We start from the raw sequence: 20,250 nt of genomic DNA on the forward strand, positions 1-20,250 counted from the left end.
CCGACTATATCAATGCCCCATTTGTCGAACGGACAAGCAGCATACATGACCCCCATGGGCTCCCCTGGTATGTTGATTCTCCCGGCATGCCTCTGACAAGCTTCACACTTGCGGACGAACTCTCTGGCTTCCTGGTTGATATGAGGCCAATAGAACCCGGCCCGGATAATTTTGCGTACAAGATCCCGAAATCCCGTATGCCCACCACAGCAACCTGCATGAATTTCTTGCAAAGCAAAATTAGCTTCCTCTGGAGATAAACATTTTAGCAAAGGTTGAGTGAAAGATCGTTTGAAGAGTTGATCGTTGATTAGACAGTAATTCTCATAACGGGCCCTCTGGTTGGACTCTCTGCTTAGCCGCTCCCCTGTCTTTAGGAAGTGTATGATCGGAGCCCGCCAATCATCCCTGATCTCTACCGAGAACACCTGCGAAGTCTCCATCTCTCTGGTATCACAGAGTAGAATAATCTCATCACTCCAAGTTTGCTCCACCGCGCTAGCCATTCGCGCCAGTAGATCCGCTTTTGTATTCTCCTCCCGTGAAATCTGCTCGAGCTTGAATTCCATGAACTTTTCTTTCATTCCGTTAATTTTGGTGTGGTACGCTTTCATCCTCTGATCTTTGATATTGTATCCTCCTGAGAACTGTTGAGCTACCAGTTGAGAATCTGTCCTGATGATGACACACTCGGCCTTAAGCTCTGACAAGATATGTGCCCCTCTGACCACTGCCTCATATTCTGCCTCATTGTTAGATAACCGGCAGGTGAATTTAATAGCGAACTGATATGTTCCGTATCCTGGCGAAGTGATATATACCCCGATTCCACACCCTTCTTTTGTCACTGATCCATCCACACAAGCCACCCAGAACTCTGGTATGGGACGGCGAGTTGTTTCTTGTATGAAGTCTGCCAATGCTTGTGCTTTGATTGCTGTTCTCGGCTCATATTCTACATCATATTCCCCTAATTCCACGGCCCATTTGACCATTCTTCCCGACAAATCCGGGCGCCCCAAAACTTGCTTGAAGGGAAGAGACGTGCGTACTATCACTCGGTGTGAAAGGAAATAGGGCCTCAACTTTCTGGCCGTGACTATGACTGCCAGAGCAGCCTTCTCAATCTCTGTGTAATTCTGCTCAGGCCCTTGTATGATTCTGCTGACAAAATAGATAGGTCTCTGATGGCTTCCCTCCTCTCTGATTAGCACAGAGCTGATTGACTCCTCCCCCATAGCTATGTATAAATACAACGTTTCCCCCGGAACTGGCTTGGTCAGAGTTGGGAGTTTTGCTAGGTATACTTTAAGATCCTCAAACGCCGCTCGGCATTCTTCTGTCCATAGAAACTTGGTTCTCTTCCTCAACACTTTGAAAAACGGCATGCTTCGTTCCGCCGATCGCGATATAAACCTGCTCAAAGCAGTGATACGCCCATTCAGAGTCTGCACCTCCTTGATTCCTCTGGGCGGTGTCATTTCTAAAATAGCTTTGACCTTGTCGGCGTTGACCTCAATCCCTGCTGGCGTGACCTTATACCCCAAGAATTTCCCTGTTGTGACCCCAAAAGTGCACTTGGCTGGGTTCAACATGAGTCTGTGATCTCTGACTACTGTGAAGATCTCTTCCAGATCAGACACATGATCCTCTGCCCTGTTACTCCGTACAAGCATATCGTCTACGTACACTGAGATATTCTTAGCAAGCTGCTTTTTGAAAATTTTCTCCATCATCCGCTGATACGTGGCTCCTGCATTCTTCAGACCAAACGGCATACTCTTCCACCCATATACTCCACAGCAGACGGCAAAGGCCGTTTTGGCGATGTCTCCCCTGTTCATCTTTACCTGATGATACCCTTGGTACGCATCCATCATGGATAATAAGGCACATCCTGAAGTGGAGTCCACCAATTGGTCAATCCTCGGCAGAGGATAGTGGTCCTTCGGACAAGCAGCGTTTAAATCTCTGAAATCCACACACATCCTCCAGGTGTTTGTTTTCTTGGGTACCATCACCGCGTTTGAGATCCATTCTGGGTATTGTACTTCCACAATATGCCCAGCTTTCAATAGTTCATAGACCTGCTCTCTGATGGCAGCGTCCTTTTCAGCCCCAAAATTCCTTGTCCGTTGCTTTACCGGCTTGACCTTAGGGTCCACGTTGAGGCAATGCTCCGCCAATCCTCTATCGATTCCCTTCAAATCTGCGGTGCTGAAAGCGAACACATCCGCATTTCGCCGAAGACAACCAATGAGCTCTTCTCTGACTTGATCACTCATGGCCGATCCAATCTTAGTCTGGAAACCCTCTTTCCTTGGAAATAACTCTATCATATTGCAAACATCGCTAGTGGACACCAGCGCGGTTTTCTCTGTGGAGTCTCTGTCTTTTAATAAATCCGCCAACTCTTGGCGTTCCTCTGCTGGGGCATGCACCTCGCCCACTTTCCCCTTCTTCCGGGCGTTCGACCCCTCTGTCCATCTTTCCCTTTTCTGCCCCGCTGACTGTGTAAGCATTTGCACGTGGCATGCTTTTGATGTCGTTTGATCGCCACAAACTTCTCCCACTCTTCCACCCTCGATTGGAAACTTCATTTTTAGGTGAAACAAAGAGATAACTGCCCTGAACGCCGTCAAGGCGGGCCGGCCGAGTATGACATTGTACGAGGGTTTAGGCATATCCACCACTAAGAACCGTACCATCCTTGTTTTGTTGCCTGCAGCTGTATTGCCAAGAATCAACGGCAGCTCTACATACCCCAGAGGCATGACCATCTCTCCTCCAAACCCAAACAGAGGAGCATTTGTCGGCTCAACATGAGCGTTAATTCCCATATTTTGGAGACATTCCTTATACAAGATGTTTACAGCGCTGCCCGAATCCACGAAAATACGGTGAATAATGCAGCCGGCAATGTCCGCCGTGATGACCAGCGCATCATCATGCGGATACATTAGTGTGCGTGTATCCTCTGCTCCAAAGGTGATTGCAGGCTCTTCTGCTGCATTCGTAATTTCCATGACCCTTTTAGGATAGTACCCTGTTTTTACTGCTCTGACGACTTGTTTTTTAGCCCGATTTGATGTGGGCATCCCGTTCTCCCCACAAATCATGTGAACTTCCCTTCTATACGGGGGGGGGGGAGGAAGAGCTTGCCTATCTGCCCCCTCTCTGCGATTATCCTGGTTGTCATCAGGCCTGCGATCTCTGTTGTTGTTCCCCTGTTTTCGTCGCTGATCTCGGTTATTTCTTTGATCCCTCTGATCTCGCTGATCTCTCTGATCCCTCTGATCTCGCTGATCTCTCTGATCGATCCTCCTCTGACCTTCATTTCCCCTGTCAATGAGATGGTCGAGATATCCCTGACGCACCAGTAACTCCAATTGGTGCTTAAGGTGTCCACAATATTTCGTGTAATGCCCGAAGGAATTGTGATACTCGCACAACTTATTGTTAGGCCCTTCCTGCGGCGGCCCAGTCCGGTAGGTCCCCGGTGCCCTAAAGAACGGCTGATCCTTTATCAGATGAAAAATTTCTTCTTGTGGTTTATTCAAGGGTGTGTACTCGGTGAACCGCATCACCTCATTCACAGTGCGCTGTTGTTGAGGCGGCATTCCACCCTGGGGTGGTAGTACCCTGGGAGGCAACCCTCTGAATGGGGCCCTATCTTGCTGTCTCTGTCTTTCGGGTGCTTCCTCAGCTTTCTTGACCCTGTGTTTCTCATTTTCCACCTTCCTCGCCATTTTGGCATCCTCCAACTGTAGATAACCCGGCAGCCTTGCCATGATGTCATCAAAATCCCTTGCTGGTCGGATTTGTAATTCGTCAAAAAAGATCCCCGGCCTGAGTCCTCTGACATAGGCGCAGTTTTTAATTTGTGATTCTGCCTCTGGCACCTCCAGAGCGGCAAGGTTAAACCTCGCTGTGTACTCCCGTAGCGTTTCTCCCTGCTCCTGCTTAATATCCATCAGCGAAAGGGCTGACTTCCCTACCCTCCGCGAACTCGCGAACTGACGCAAAAAACGAGTCTGTAATTCTTCGAAAGAGTGAATGGAATTTGGGGGCAGCGTCCCAAACCATAACTGAGCCGGTCCAGTAAGAGTAGTGGAGAAGATTCGGCACTTAATGCCCTCAGTGTACATGTGCAACGTAACCAACCCTTCAAACCGATTGAGGTGTACCTCCGGATCGGTAGTGCCATCATAATCCAGTGAGATGGGCTTGTAGCTTCTAGGTAAGGTATCTGCCAAGATATCGTCTGAGAAAGGACTGCGGTTGTTGATGGGATGATATCGTGAAATCCTAGCCCTCTTGTCCCCCTTTTGCCTCCCCTGCTCCCTTCTGTCCCTGGGTGTGTCATGAGCGTGGCGCTTGTGAGTTCTATATTCATGTCTGCCAGAGGAATACTCTGGCTCCCTCTCCTCTGATCTTTCCGTATATCGGGATTTCTCTTGACGGTGGGACTTCTCTACCCTGTACGAACGCTCCCATCTGTTCGACCTTTCTGATCTCTGACCTCTGTCGTCTCTCCGGGATTTCTCCCTCAGAGATTCCTCCAGATCCTGGAGTTGATGTTTCAGCTGGGATACTTGGTTTTTCAACCGTGCTTTCTCCTTTGGTCTCTCTTCCTCGAACACCAGGGAGACGGATTGACTATCAGACTCGTCAACCCTCTCCTTTCTCACAACACTGTTGAGTCTGACCCGGCTCCCCTCTGGTCTTCTTTCCACTTCCTTATCAGCCGGGTCCCCTTGCACTTCCAAGGGCATCACCGCCTGTCTGTTGATTGCCAAAGTGTTTACCTCCTGAGCAGCGGGAGGTGGGGCCTCAGTGCCCTGCAAAGTAGCCGTTCCCACCAGTGGAGCTACAGTGGGAACAGTGGACAACATGGGAGTTCCTAGTGCTTGACGCACAGCGGAGTAGTGAAGCAGCGCCATCATCTGTTCCATTGACCCAAACGTAAGTTGTCCCGCTCCAGGCGCGGGAGTTAAGCATGGCATGTCAGATCCTGGAGTCACCAGAGCAGATCTCTGGAGGCTTGCATTCAACCCTGTCAACGGAGTGGCGGAGATAGCCTGAAACCCTGGTGGGGCAGTGAAGGTAGCATTGCCCTGTAGGCCAGTGAACAAGGAGGCAGGCACCTCAGTGGTGAGAGCAGCGGAGTCGAACTCTTTCTCCAGGTTGCGGTGAGCATCTGACGATCCCATAGTACCTACATGTAAGCAAAGTGAGAAAAGTCCCAAGGACAAAAGAACAAACCCTCCGTTACCGATGGGAGTCCCAATATAAGAAATCCAATAAAGAATCCCGAGCACCGGTACAAAGACCGTTAAAAAGTTCCGAGTAATTCTACACTCTGGAAAATAAACCCAGAGTATAGATTGAGAAAAACAGAGCCCTCAGTAAAATCCAGCAGACGCGAGATACCCAGAGATAAGTACAAACAGAGCAACCACCAGAAGACATGTTAGCACGATTCATTAAACATGATAACAAAAAGAATTATGTAAAATACTACCATAATACGAAGATTAGTCAAGGAAAACATGGAGAACATGAATAATAGTTTCCCATAAGTGAAGATCGTCCACAAAACAACAATATGAATCTCACCACAACAAAGACAAAGTGCTAATTATCATATTATTGAGGTAAAGCCCTCGCATCAACGACAATAAATACCCTTGAAATCGAAGATGAGCCACAAAAACCCACATATCCATGGCAAAAAACCCCAATATATCAGGAACAGAGCATAACTTCCCAATTCAACCATCGAAATCGAAGATTAGCCACGAAAATCATGAGAAACACCCCTAAATACCCTTCCTTAAACGAAAATCATCTGTAAACTCACGGCACAGAACCAACATACCAGAAACAGATTATCACCCCCGATTCAACGATACAAAGCGAGGATTAGTCACCAAAACATAGGAAGTAACGGTAATTATCAATCGCAAACAAAGAATACCCACGGATTAACAACGCGAACCCGAGCACAACAGAAGCCAAGTACTAATCGGCGTACTATCGATGCGAACTCATGAATTAACAGTAATAACCACACGCTCCACCGAAAACAAGATAAAACACGAAGATCGCCCACAATTATCGCATTAACATGCAAAACAACCACGTACAAGCAACATAAACCCAAAATATCGGGGATCCGTAAGAAAACGACGAACACAATCGGAACAGAGCACCCAATTACAATTTCCTCATGCAAAACATTAGATCGGCGAAGAAAAACCTCAATTCTACAAGAGAACCCTTTATTCGCAGATAACTACCCCAAACAAGCGGTAAATAAACGTAAATTTCTCCTGATTCATGTTTTACGCCCGTTGCCACCTTTCCCCATGCACCCAAAACACAAATCAACGCAGAGCTCAGCAGATTAACAACATTTTAAACCAAAAAACGCAATTTAACCGATTAAACACAGCTGGGTGTCCGGATTATCGGACCAATCGGTGCCAACGCCCGCAAATCCGATTGGATTCACAGATCTGCGTACGTCGGCGACCGTAACCTCACGTCTTAATTCAGTAGCTTTCCCACAGACGGCGCCAGTTGGTATTTAACGTAACCAACACCTAAATCTATAAAGGGAAAACATAAAATTCTACCTAGTCGAGAAGGCTGGAAAGAGTAAAAATAGCTGATCGGAAACCTTGCACGAGAAAGAAAACAACTATTGTATTCGAAAATATGAGATAGCATAAGTCACAGTACACGAGCTCGGGCCCTATTTATAGATTTACAAGCGGAGGGGTAAAATAGTAAAAACATCTGCGGTGCATGTGTCTTGCGTGATGGAAGGGTACGCTGGTAATTTCGATAATATGCGGGAGACCTTCCCGCGCGTTTGTTGGCTCCTCTGATGGAAATGTCTTCTCTGGCGAAGGCGTCTTCTCTGGTGATGTTGACATCTCTGGTGGAGGTGATTCTTCTGGTAAACACGTCTTCTCTGGCAAGGGCGTCTCCTCTGGCGGTAATGACTTCTCTGGCGTGAAGGACTCCTCTGACGTGGATGACTTCTCTGGTGTGGAGGACTTCTCTGAGGATGGTGACTTCTCTGATGGAGTTGACTTCTCTGATGACGATGACTTCCCTGACGATGGTGACTTCTCTGGCGAGTGTATCTCCTCTGCCATATTCGTCCCGCCAATGGGGTCGATTCCTCTGATTCGTATTCCTTCCCTACTCTGCACATATTACTCCTCATCAACTTTGTTAAGTCAAAAATTAAAAATGTCCACTTGTTATAAAAACTTGATCATATGCCCAAAATACCTAAATTATCCTTCATATCTCAATCAGTATACTTGCAAGATAAAAAAATAATCAGTTGTCGGAAAAGTATGTTGTCGCCCGGGCAGCAAGCTACTTTTCCGGTTGACAACCTACTTTTTCTTGTAGCAAATTAAAATTTTCAATAAAAAAAGTAGCTTGCCGCTCGGGTGGCAACCTACTTTCCGACAACAAACTACTTTTTCTTACATTTTTCTTACACATTTGTACTTGTGTCAGAAAAGTGTAAGATCTTACACAAAAGTTGATGCAAAACCATCAACAGTCAAGGGCAATTTTGACTATTCACTTTAATTTGGGCATATGATCAAGTTTTATAAGAAGTGACATTTTTAATTTCACACTTAACAAAGTGGGCAATTTTGCCTATTGACACAATAACATATATAAGTATCAAAGTATGATTGAAGATGGGGCTGACAATATTGGACACGATACGAAAGTACGATACGAAACTGCACAAAATTAATGGGTTAGTGTCAAACTTTATAGGTTCGTATCCTTATCGTGTTGACCTGATAAGGACACGATAATTTGGTGTCGGGTTCATGTAACCCGTTAAAATTAATATTATTATTTTTATTATATACTTGTTTTAAAATTAGAAGTTTTGACTATTTAAAAACTTTTTTTCTAATCTCATCCTTTGTTTTGCTATTAAGGAACACAAATTTCATACCCTTTCTTATTTATTTTAATTCTTATTTTTATTTAATCAAGTTTTTACTAGATCGTGTCGTTTTCGTGCGTTATCATATCGTATCAACACGATTCAATTCATGTTTTTGTGTCATGTTTATGTATATCGTGTTGTGTCCGTGTTGAGCAATTTTTTAAGAGATCGTGTTCGTGTTTAATCTTATTGTGTCATATCGTTATCGTGTCGACCCGACAACGATTCGATACGCAGGATTTGTCTGTCTTACTTGAAGATAATAAATATTGATACGAGTAGGAATATAGTAAGAATATTCTTTTAAATTTGCAAATAAATTTATTAGTTAAAGCTAAAATACTGTTTGAGCTTCCCGTTCTCTTACTCGCTAGAATTTGGATTTTATGACGGGGATGGCATATATAAACATAAACACGGATATTTTGCTAACGTCATTTTTTTTCCCAATAGTTATTTATAGAAATTTTGTACTATATTTTCAAAAAAGTAAGATACGTACAATATGATCGACCCATTGATGTTCCATTTCGTAGGCCATATGAAAGTGTAGTAACCGTAACACCTTATAATAAGGAAGAAAAAAAATCAAGCTAGATGGAAAGATCTTGAATTTGTATATTGGGATAGGATCCTCTGCTGTGCTCCCTTGCACAACAGAGTGTGCTGTTGCACATATTAAGCATGAAACTGTGGCATTTTGACGTCTGTATATATATATTTTTTCCTTTGATAAATTATAAAATTCAATTGCAAATATAGAAATTTCATTTATAATTTGAAAACAAATACTATAATCTATCTTAAAATAATAAGTGCAGTTTGAGAGGAAAAAAATGTCAATAAACCTTAATAATAAAAGTAAACCACAATAGTAAACCCAAAGTATATAAATAAAATAAAACCATATTAAAATGATCAAAAGAGAAAAATGAAATGTTATAATAGACCGATATTATGAAAAAATTACATCTGAATAAAATGATTTACTAAAAATTAGATGTTTCCAAATATCTCGGATATGTTTCGCATCAGTGCCAATGAAAAAGTGATCTTGATTTTTGAAAGTGCAAGAAAAAAGAAAATTATTAGTAGTTCTTTTTTTTTTAAGGAGGAAAAAGATCTGCAAAACGACACAGTTTAATGGCTGCACAGCACACTGCTATGCAAGGGCAGTAGAGGATCGTATCCCGCAGAGGCATTGTGAATCGTTCAAATTTTATCTTCGTCGCACTTTAATTTAACCCCACACACCTTGAGATCTTTTCTCCTTGATTTTTTTAGCTGTGGATCGTTTCCGCCATATATATTCACACACGCTCCTCATCAACAATTATCAATAATCCTCACTCAACACTACCTCTTTCTCTCTCTCAAATAAACTCTTTTCCGGTAGTGAATCAATGGCAGCCATGGCCACAACCCTCACCTCCTCCCTCTCTAAAACCCAGTTCTTCGACAACAAGTCCTCCTTCCATGGCTCCCCCGTGGCAACACGCGCCGCCCAGCCCCTGAAATCCGCCCCCCAGAGCCTCTCAGTGACCATGTCCGCCGCCTACGACCTGGACAACTTCAAATTCCAGCCGATCAAGGAGTCAGTGGTCTCCCGCGAGATGACGAGGAGATACATGACGGACATGATCACCTACGCCGACACCGACGTGGTGGTGGTGGGCGCCGGCTCTGCGGGGCTCTCTTGCGCGTACGAGCTGAGCAAGAACCCCAACATCAACATCGCCATCATCGAGCAGTCCGTGAGCCCCGGCGGCGGCGCGTGGCTGGGCGGGCAGCTGTTCTCCGCCATGGTGGTCCGCAAGCCGGCCCACAGGTTCCTGGACGAGCTGGAGATCGAGTATGACGAGCAGGACGACTACGTGGTGATCAAGCACGCCGCCCTCTTCACCTCCACCATCATGAGCAAGCTCCTCGCCCGCCCCAACGTCAAGCTCTTCAACGCCGTGGCCGCCGAGGACCTCATCGTCAAGGGCGGCAGGGTCGGCGGCGTCGTCACCAACTGGGCCCTCGTCTCCATGAACCACGACACACAATCGTGTATGGACCCCAACGTCATGGAGGCCAAGATCGTCGTCAGCTCCTGCGGCCACGACGGCCCCTTCGGCGCCACCGGCGTCAAGCGCTTGAAGAGCATCGGAATGATCGACAGCGTGCCCGGGATGAAGGCCCTCGACATGAACACCGCCGAGGACGCCATTGTTAGGCTCACTAGGGAGGTCGTGCCCGGGATGATCATCACCGGCATGGAAGTCGCCGAAATCGACGGCGCCCCCAGAATGGTAATTAACCGCATTCATTAATTAAACCTCAATTCAGTTTCAAAATCATCTTCTAATGGGGATTTTTATCTGCAGGGACCCACATTCGGGGCCATGATGATTTCCGGGCAGAAGGCGGCGCACTTGGCGTTGAGGGCGTTGGGGCTGCCGAATGCCTTGGACGGAGTTGAGGCTTCTCAGCCGGAACTCGTTTTTGCGTCGGCGGAGTCCGACGTCGTGGAGGCATAAATCTATGAGAATTCCTGGGTTTTGTGTTCATCTCTGTGTTAAAAAAACATCAGCCTTTTTTGTTGTGTTGTTATGATTTCTAATAAATTAGATTTATCCCGACATCATTTCTTTGGCAGTTGGGCTTTATTAGATAATCTGTTTCATATTTCCTTCATTCGCCGCATACTGCACACATGATAGCAGAATCAAACTCCCCCATACAATATTATATGCTTCATCTAGTAAAAGATCAAATCCATGATACGCAGGCCGTATTACAATGTCATTCTTATCTATTCAATTCTTTCCATCCATTAATGCATTGCATCAAATTATTTATTTCAGAACTGGAACATAAACAATTAAGCCACATACATATATCTACCTGAAAGAAGAAAAGGGAGAAATGTTCTCAATCAGAAATTAGTACGTTTACAAAATCACAACTGATTTTAATATCTAATTCTTGTGGAAAAACCCTAGGAATAGGAGTGAAGAGAAACGAAGATTAAATGAAATGAAAATTTGGAGTTGTGTGCTAACAATGTTTCATTGAACTTCTATTCGTAAAATTAAGACGAAACCTAATATGTTTTGAGTACATTTTACGAACTTCATTGTGTTTTTTACCTTTTCTTTGTTTCACCCCTGATTTTTGCTCGTCTAATGAAATTCCGTGCCGGAATCCAAATTTTCTTCTGTTGTCTGATGTGAAATGAAGATTATTTTTTTCTTTTTCTAACTTTAGTAAGTCTCACATATTGTGTGCGGTTGTTTGTTTTTTTTTTCGGTGAAGATAATAAGTACTCAATCTCTCTGTATTAAATTGGGGCTTTTCATGATTCTCCGTTAAATTTAATTAGATTTCATGTTATACTACTTCCTCTATTCCAATCTCTTTTTATTTTGAATCGTCTTCAAAACATGTTCTTAACCTACTTTTAAAAATAATTGCATTCACTATTACTTTTACAATCTTCAATCTTCAATGAGATTTATTCTCCATTCATCAAATACATAATTAATTTTTATTAAAATTTGTATCATCATCCCTCAGAAAGATGTTTGGGGAACAAATTTTTATTTTTCTTTAAAACTTCTATTATGGTGTTACACTATACTCCCATACTCCCACCCACACCAGATTTTGCTTAGTGAGTAGTGCTTACTGATATAGTGCAGAAATTTGGTCACCGGTGGCAACGAAGCTTACAAATGCATGAAAAATTCCATGCTGGCTTTAGTGTAAATGCATCTCCACTGTTCATATGGATATTCGACAAGTGTTCTCAGAGTAAACGCTTGATTGACATGTGTCACTTCTTTAATCTCAAAAATGTTCTTAGAGGGCCCGCCAAAATAGCGGTGGCCACTATTTTGCCGTTGAATCATTCTCCAACAATTCCCTGCACTCTACTCTATTTTAGAGGGTCTGAATAGTATCCGTTAAGTTTAATTTTTTTTTTCTTTTCACTTTTTTATTTTTTTATTATATTTATCTTCTATTTTACTTTAAGAAAAATAATAAATTTATACAATCACTCATAAACTAGTATAATAAGAAAAATCTTGATTTATTTAATTTATTTATTAAAATAAAAATTGAATTTAGTTATTTTATTATATTCTTTACATTGTATTTATTTTTCATTTTTTAAAAAATTTTTATTTTTAATTTATTTTTTAATAAAAATAAAAAGTTATCAAAAAATTACAAAAAAATAACTACAATGTAGAGAATACGATAAAATAACTAAATCTTATTTTTATTTTATAAAATAAGTTAAATAAATTAAATTATTTTCTATTTAGGTAAATTGTGGGTGGCCACAATGTGGCTATTTAGCATCACTCTTAAAAAAATGCTTAATTTTGTTTGATTTATTAATCTATTTATAGTTTTAAAATAATATAATATATACAAAATCTAAAAGATATTATATAAAATTTAAAAATACAATAATATAAATCACATTATAAAAACACAATAACATAAAATTGCAACATAAAAATACAATAATATAAATTACATTATAAAAAGACAATAACATTAAACTAATAATATTAATAAATTCTAGTAAGGTCCAAGATCACTTCCACATCCTCCAACGTCGCTTCCTGATCCTCCAATGTCGCTTTATTTAAATATAGCACTTAATTAATTATTTTTTATTAAAAATATTTAAATTAATTTATATTTAAATTTAAATATAATTAAATAAATGAATATATATATATATATAATTATTTATAAATATATATGATATATAGTAATTAAATTGACAAAATAATATAATAATAAAAAGCATAAAAATGAAACATTCCATTGTAGAGGGAAATATAGAGTTGATTGTTGGAGATGAAAATTCAAAAACTCTACATTTTAACTCTACAATAGTGTGAAAGGCCCTCTACAATAGAGGCACCTTTGGAGATGCTCTTAGAGTAAACATATACTACTATTTGACAAGTGCTCTAAGAGTGTAAACAAAATATTGACATGTGTATAGGGGTGTGCATCATCGACCGATCACCACCTCAGAAAATACACCGACTGAAAATCAAATAGTCAAAATCTCGATTTTCGACCGATCAAACTGAATCGATCGATTTATTTCTATAAATTTTTACTTTTTCACCTATAAATTTAGAATTTAATCATTAATATTTCAACCAATAAATGTAATTCAAATTCAAAATCCAATATTTCAAAAATAAATAATAATTAAAAAGTTTAAAAGAACAATACAAATTCATTATTCAATTGAAAAATTTTCTATAAATTAATCGAATCAATTGAACCAAAAAAAAAAAAAAAATCAACCGAAAATGGTTCGATTTGGTTAATTTTTTTATTGGTTTGGTCGGTCTTTGCACACCTCTACATGTGCCCACTAAAATTAATAATCTACATCCCCTATTCTTTATTTTAAAATTTTGTTTCTTATTTTCCAAATGAAATTATACTCTTACCATCTTTATATTGTTGCTTCAAAAAATTTGGCCAAGAGAATTAATGAGAAAGTGCACATTAGTTAAAATTTATAGAATTCACACTTTTTAAAAGGCTAATTACCTTTTATAACAATAATAATGAGATAATTCAAAAGGGTAAATGAGACAAGAATAACGAAACAGAGAAAGTATTATTTATTTAATTAACTGGTGTGTGAGTTTTTACCAAAACATCGAATTTATAACGATGACGAAAATCAAGATTATGTAACGACTGCCGAATATAAGATGCATGTTAAATATTTTTCCATGAATTCTAATTTGATCATTTTTAGAAACGAATCTAAAAAAAAGAATGTGAAAATTGATCAAAGCAAAGAGAGAAAATTGATAGAAGTAGAGAGATAAATGAGTTAATTGCCTAAAAATTAAAAATCGTTTTCAGGAATTTGGGAATTGCACTTGAGCTTTTTCTTTCCTTAGGATATAAAATCTTTTTATTTTTATTTTCTAATTTTGGTTCGATCGTCGATTTTTCCAAATTTAAATCTGACATTCCTATCAGAAATGACACGTTGGACACACCGAACAATTAAACAAAATGACGTCGTCCAATTTAAAAGGAAATTAAGTCGTTTTGTATGAAATTAAAAGAAAATTAGGTTCATCATCAGAAAATTATGGTTCATTTTCAGGAAATGGCGTCTCACTCGCGCTCTCCCGTAGTCACAGGCGGTTCCGCCCCGATCTCATGGTTGGCACGAGTGATGGGGAAATATTGTGCAAGTGACAAATGACGGATAATCAGATAGGAGAAAGTGAGGTGCCACGACTATTTCCTAGCCGCGAAACCGACGACCGGCTCGTGCTGATCAATCTAATCCATGTGGACAAAGACTTCGTCGTTGACGATGCGGAGGCGATGGAGGAGATTCAATCTTCTGAAATCGATGGTGGATGAAGTGGCAGGGGAGTGGCAACTTGCCCCTTAGCAATTCGGAATTATAAATTGGGAAAAACGACGTTGTTTTTTTTAATATATGGTGGTTGTGAATTCGAGTTTTAAAGTTAGAATTCACAATTATGAATAATATTGTTTGTAAATTGGAGGTTTTTAATTATAATTCATAACTTAAATATAAATTAGTTGTCATTTTGAATTTTAAATCTATAATTCACAACTATATATAAGTAGGGTTGATTGTGAATTTGAGATTTAAAACAAGAATTCACAACTAGAAATAATATTGATTATGAATTTGAGTTTTAAAGTTAAATTCACAATTAGAAATAGTCTTGTTTGTGAATTCGAACCTAAAAACTTGAATCACAATTAAACAATTAATAGATAATTTTTAAATTTTTATCTAAAAGGTAAAATAGTATGTATAGTTAATTTTTTTTTTTTTTTATCTTAGTAAATAATTTTTATTTTTATTATTTCAATTTCAATATTTTTAAAACCCAGTCGTTTAAGTGTGTTTTTTGTTTTTAAGTTTTTGGGTAACAATCGGGCTTGCCCACAAAACTTAGAAGAAGTGCGATATTTGAGTATTTTCACGAAACGGAGTTTTAAGGCCACTTTCTCATATTATGGGGAATTCTTACACATTGAACAACACATAAAGGACTTCTTTGCAATTATTCGATTAACTATTTGAATTAGCTTCCCGTCTTATACACCCCGACTCTTGATGCTCTATTTCTTCAGCAGCCTCGAAAATGCGCATAAACAAACTTCCCGATAATCCAAATGTGTCAAAATTCTTCAGAACTACAAGCGAAAGCTCGAGTTCCAATTGGAGAACCCAAATCAATCAAACCCAATTAGTTTCGCAAGCATCCACAGTTGTCTTGCAGAGACACCCCAAATTATGGGCTTCACTCCTCAAACCCCTTCAAATTTCGTCCAATTTAACACCATCTCTGTTTCACCAAATCTTGAATAGAATCCGAACCCAACCAAAACTCTGTTTCGATTTCTTCAATTGGGCGCGGGAAAACCTCGATTTCAAGCCCGACATCGCTGCTCGATGCGAGCTCACCCGAATACTATTCGGGTCCGAATTGTCTAAGCTTGGTAAGCCAATCTTGAATTCCATTGTTCTAGATTACCCACCAGCCACGATTGTTTCTTTGTTCCAACCGCGCCGAAATGCCGACTTTCAGAATATATCCCCGGTTTTGAATCATGTAATTGAATGTTATTACAGCGAACAAATGTATTTTCAAAGCTTGGAGTTTTATCTGATGGTTAGGAAGAATGGGGTTCGATTGAGTGTGGATGCCAGTAATAAATTATTGAAATTTTTGGTTGATAAGAATGAACTGAGGTTAGCATGGTGCTTTTATGCTTCGATTATTAGAGATGGGATTTCAGGGAACCATTCTACGTGGTCTCTGATTGCGAAGATTTTTTATAAAGATGGGAAGTTTGAGAGGATTGGTAGAATGTTTGATGTGGGAGTATACACTCGTGAGATGTTCGATTTGATAATTGATGGTTATAGCAAAAGAGGAGATTTTGGAGCTGCTTTCGATTATCTGCGTGAATCTATTGGTAAAGGAATTGAGCCGAGTTTTCGTACTTACAGCTCGATTCTAGATGGTGCTTGCAGGTATAATAATAGACAAGTGATTGAGAATGTGTTATCTTTTATGGTAGAGAAGGGGCATATCTCAAAACCTCATGCTTCTGATTATGATCTGACCATCAAGAAGCTTTGTGGTGTGGGAAAAACATTTGCAATGGATCTGTTCTTCAAGAGGGCTTGTGATGCTAAAGCCGAACTAGAGCATGCTACGTATGAGTGTATGTTTATGGCGTTGCTGTGCGAGGAAAGTAGAGTGGAGGATGCAATTGAGTTGTATAACATCATGCAGGGCAAGCAAATTTTATTAAGTAAGAGTTGTTACAATGAGTTTCTGATTACTCTTTGCCAACAGAAGCCGTCGTTGCAAATCAGCAACTTGTTAGTTGATATAATAAGAAGGGGCGTCGTATCCATATCTCCGGCCAAAGAACTTTCTAACTATGTCCATAAACAGTGTGCAGAGCGGCAATGGCGAGAGGCAGAGGAACTATTGGACTTGATTCTGGATCAAGGATGGTTGCTCGATCCTGTGTGCTGTGGCTCTTTCGTGAGACATTACTGCTCAACCAGACAGATTGATAGAGCGATTTTGCTGCATTGTAAGTTGGAGGAGTTGAAGGGCACTTTGGCAACGGCAACATATAACATACTTGTTGCTGCATTATTTAAAAGGAGGAGAAGTGAAGAAGCGATAAGGTTGTTTGATTATATGAAGACATGCAAAACAGTGGATAGTGAAAGTTTTGTACTCATGATAAGAGGTCTCTGCCACGAAAAGGAAATGAGGATAGCCATGAAATTGCATGATGAAATGTTGGAATTGGGGCTCAAGCCTGATCAAATAACGTATAAGAGGTTAATCACAGGTTTCAGATGAATCGTCGAGGATTCTTCAATGATTCATCTCCTGTTAGAGAGATGCAATGTGACTCTTACAATTTCTAATTGTACAGTAAGATGAGAAGGACTAAATTTTTGTGAGTGATCCCTCTGTCCTTTGGCTATTTATGCCTTAATTTATCCTTTGCTCTCACTCTGATTTTCTTCTGTTTTTCCTTTTTGTAATTCAGTAGTATCCTTTTGTTTTTGTACTTGTAAGCTAAAAACTTGGTGATATTTACGGCATGTCGCCACTTTTGATTTGAGTAATTAATTTGAAGCATAGTCACACTATAATGAAACGTCAAGATATTGAAAATAAATTAACGTAAAATATGGCAAATCTTTTGGTAACAGAAACAGAGAAGAAAGGATCAAGGACAGAATTATATATATTCTCGAATTTATTTTAGTTGCTTTACACACAAAAACTAAATCGGAGCAATTTAGGAGTCTGACACAAATGGCTCCCCCTACAAACGGCGGCGACGGCTTGTTCCTTCTCCTCTTCCTCCTCTGTCTCTCGACACCGCGCGGGTCGTCCTCAAACTCCATTACCGCATCGCTCTCGGCCCTCCAGTCGTCCTCCTCCAGCGGCGTCATCCGCCTGAACGACACCCTCCTCCGCCGCATCCACTCCCTCCCCTCTCCCCGGCCCTTCCACTTGGTCGTCTTCTTCGACGCGAAGAAGCTCCATTCGAGATCGGAGCTCGCCCTCCCGACTCTCAAATCCGAATTCTCCCTGGTCTCCTCCTCCTTCCTGGCCAACAACCCGGACAACAAGTCCCGATCTCTACTCTTCTTCTTCGACGTGGAAGTGGAGGAATCTCAGGCCACATTCGCCCTCTTCGACGTCAACACCCTCCCCCACATCCGCCTGGTCCCCTCCGCCGCCGCCGATCTGAAATCAGATTCCATCAAACTCGACGCCGCGCATTTTTCGAGCTTGGTGGATGCCATGGGCGAGCTGATTGAATCCGAAACCGGCATCTCCGTGGGGCCGATCAATCGCCCCCCTGTTGTGTCGAGAACACAGATGATATTGGTGATGGTTGGTGCGGTGATATGGGCTCCGTATGCGGTGAGGAAGTTAGCATCGGGGAAAAGCATGGTGCATGAGAAGAGCACGTGGATGGCGGGGGCGGTTTTCGTCTACTTCTTCAGCGTATCGGGGACGATGTTCAATATAATTCGGAAGGCGCCGATGTTCATAGTGGACAGGAGGGATGGGGAGACGGTGATGTTGTTCTACCAGGGGGCGGGGGTGCAGTTGGGGGCGGAGGGCTTCATCGTGGGTTTCCTGTACACGGTGGTGGGGCTGCTGCTGGCGTTTGTGTGTCACGTGCTTGTTCGAGTAAGGGATACCAAGTGGCAGAGGATAAGCATGATCCTGGCTTTGCTGCTCTCGTGGTGGGCGGTCCGGCAGCTCATTTATTTGAATAACTGGAAGACTGGGTACCGCAGTCATGCCTACTGGTGGCGCTCCGCCTCGCATTGATATTGCTCATCATTTATTATTATTTTTTTTACTGAGTTTCCAATCTGTTGCATGCTTTGGTCAGATGTAACTACAGCTTTGATTTGTTTACTTAAACTTACAATATCATATACACTCCGAGGCTTCAATATGCGTGCGTGGTGCTCCTATTACACCATCTCCAACACTTTACATCAAATTTAAACACTAATTTTACTTCAATTATTTACATCAAACTCAAATTCAGGCATGAAATCATATTTTATACTTAAATTGTCTTTTCACTTGCTTTTTATATTTCTTCAAGCATAAATCATGTTTTTGATTTATAATAATACACAAGAAAAGATAAATTCGAGTATTTTTAAATCTCAATCATTCATCATAAAAACTGATAACACTCATTTTTATATGATTTGTAACATTCTTAAGATGTCAATTTTATAGAGAATTGAATGTATGATAATTGTTTTATACTTAAATTGCTTATCTTGTGAAACGTGATACTTGCTCGTAATTTACTTAAATTTACAGAAAAAATTTGAAGCTGAATTAGATAAAATTGTCTGAATGAGAGTTGTAGATCATTTCGATACGAGTTCGTGAACGTAAACGAATTTTAAATCGAAGTTCAAATAAAATAGATATGATCAAAACAAGAAAGTTGCGTCCAGCAATGACAGACGACCTCCAAAATAGTCGCCGATTTTATTGATTTTTCAGTGCAAAGATGACCGACGAATTAGATCGCTGTTTTCATTTGCCTTCAGTCTGGATTGATTTTATTATGTATTTTCATAATTTTTTACTAAGTTTTTCCCCTGTGCCTATATATAGGATCCCAAATACAACTTTACAAGACACAATTCATTACCTAGGTTTTAGTTTTACTTTATTTTCCTTTATTTTTTAGTTCTATAGCTTAGATTTATTTTATGAAAAGATTTATTCTGGATTTGAGTTGTTCATCGTAGATTCATCTTCGAGTTTTATCTATTTATTTAATTCAATTATTTTTCTGTTAATCTTGTTTTCTAACTAGTTTCTTTTACGATGCTAGGGATATGTTCTTCTGATGTTTACGTTTTTAATTTATTGATGCAAAGTTGTGTTGTAGTTTCTAATTTACAATTCTGTATGCCTATTTCTTTAGTGCCATCAATTTACGACTTTGCGTTCTTGTGCTCTCGATGGGTTTGTGGTGAATTATAAATGAACGAGTAAAGGATTAATCGGTGAGTTGTCGTTGAATCATGAATTATACCTAGTGTTTGATCGGAAAAGTGAGAGAAAGTAGTTGAATTGCTGAGAGCACGAGAATAAGTTGCTGTAGTATTGAAAGTAAAGATAGCGTAGTTTACAGAGTGCGTGTGCATGGCTATTTATAGATTACATGTTAGGGGTAAAATAGTAATTTCGCCGCTAAAACATGCTCCCTGCGTGGTCGAGGGTATGATGGTAAATTTGCCCTCAGGCGGGCGATTCCTCTGCACTTTGGTGATTTCTCTGGCAAGGGCCATTCCTCATGACTTCTCTGGCGAAGGCCGTTTCTCTAGTGAGGACCGTTTCTCTGACTACATCCGTTCCTCTGGCGAGGTCCGTTCCTCTGGTAAAGATCGTTCCTCTGCTCTGCACATATTACTCCTCATCAGTTTGCTTTAGGGTTTTTTTTTCCTTTTTCATCAATAAAACTTTAATTCATCTTAATTTAGATGTTAATCAAATTAGGTTTTACTTGCTTAGAAGTAATGGTAAATTTCATCGATCCTAATGCATGGGATGCGATACTGCCTCAATATTAATTGCAATTACACTGTGAAATTACGACATTGTAGGAAATAA

At 40.4% G+C, this 20,250-nt stretch overlaps 3 protein-coding genes across 3 annotated transcripts; all 3 read left to right on the top strand.

Moving 5' to 3' along the window:
* The first annotated feature begins 9,127 nt into the window (after positions 1–9,127).
* LOC130985758 (thiamine thiazole synthase 2, chloroplastic) lies at positions 9,128–10,658 on the top strand. Its single transcript, XM_057908876.1, has 2 exons — positions 9,128–10,293; positions 10,369–10,658. The coding sequence occupies exons 1-2, from the start codon at positions 9,403–9,405 to the stop codon at positions 10,519–10,521; spliced, it is 1,044 nt and encodes a 347-aa protein (XP_057764859.1). The 5' UTR covers positions 9,128–9,402; the 3' UTR covers positions 10,522–10,658.
* A 4,492-nt stretch (positions 10,659–15,150) lies between these two features.
* Positions 15,151–17,201, top strand: LOC130985747 (pentatricopeptide repeat-containing protein At4g21170). Its single transcript, XM_057908854.1, has one exon. The coding sequence runs from the start codon at positions 15,181–15,183 to the stop codon at positions 16,927–16,929; it is 1,749 nt and encodes a 582-aa protein (XP_057764837.1). The 5' UTR covers positions 15,151–15,180; the 3' UTR covers positions 16,930–17,201.
* Positions 17,202–17,274: 73 nt separating this feature from the next.
* Positions 17,275–18,546, top strand: LOC130985760 (probable dolichyl-diphosphooligosaccharide--protein glycosyltransferase subunit 3). The gene has a single exon (XM_057908877.1). It carries the CDS (start codon positions 17,395–17,397, stop codon positions 18,427–18,429), a length of 1,035 nt encoding a protein of 344 aa, XP_057764860.1. The 5' UTR covers positions 17,275–17,394; the 3' UTR covers positions 18,430–18,546.
* Positions 18,547–20,250: the final 1,704 nt, after the last annotated feature.

This window comes from Salvia miltiorrhiza, chromosome 5 (genome assembly GCF_028751815.1).
Source record: "Salvia miltiorrhiza cultivar Shanhuang (shh) chromosome 5, IMPLAD_Smil_shh, whole genome shotgun sequence".
In the NCBI taxonomy this organism is placed as follows: domain Eukaryota; kingdom Viridiplantae; phylum Streptophyta; class Magnoliopsida; order Lamiales; family Lamiaceae; genus Salvia; species Salvia miltiorrhiza.

Coding starts and splice junctions, on each gene's coding strand:
- LOC130985758 (XM_057908876.1), top strand. CDS start 9,403: ATGGCAGCCATGGCCACAACCCTCACCTCCTCCCTCTCTAAAACCCAG. Junction 10,294..10,368: donor TCGACGGCGCCCCCAGAATG/GTAATTAACCGC, acceptor TTTTATCTGCAG/GGACCCACATTCGGGGCCAT.
- LOC130985747 (XM_057908854.1), top strand. CDS start 15,181: ATGCGCATAAACAAACTTCCCGATAATCCAAATGTGTCAAAATTCTTC.
- LOC130985760 (XM_057908877.1), top strand. CDS start 17,395: ATGGCTCCCCCTACAAACGGCGGCGACGGCTTGTTCCTTCTCCTCTTC.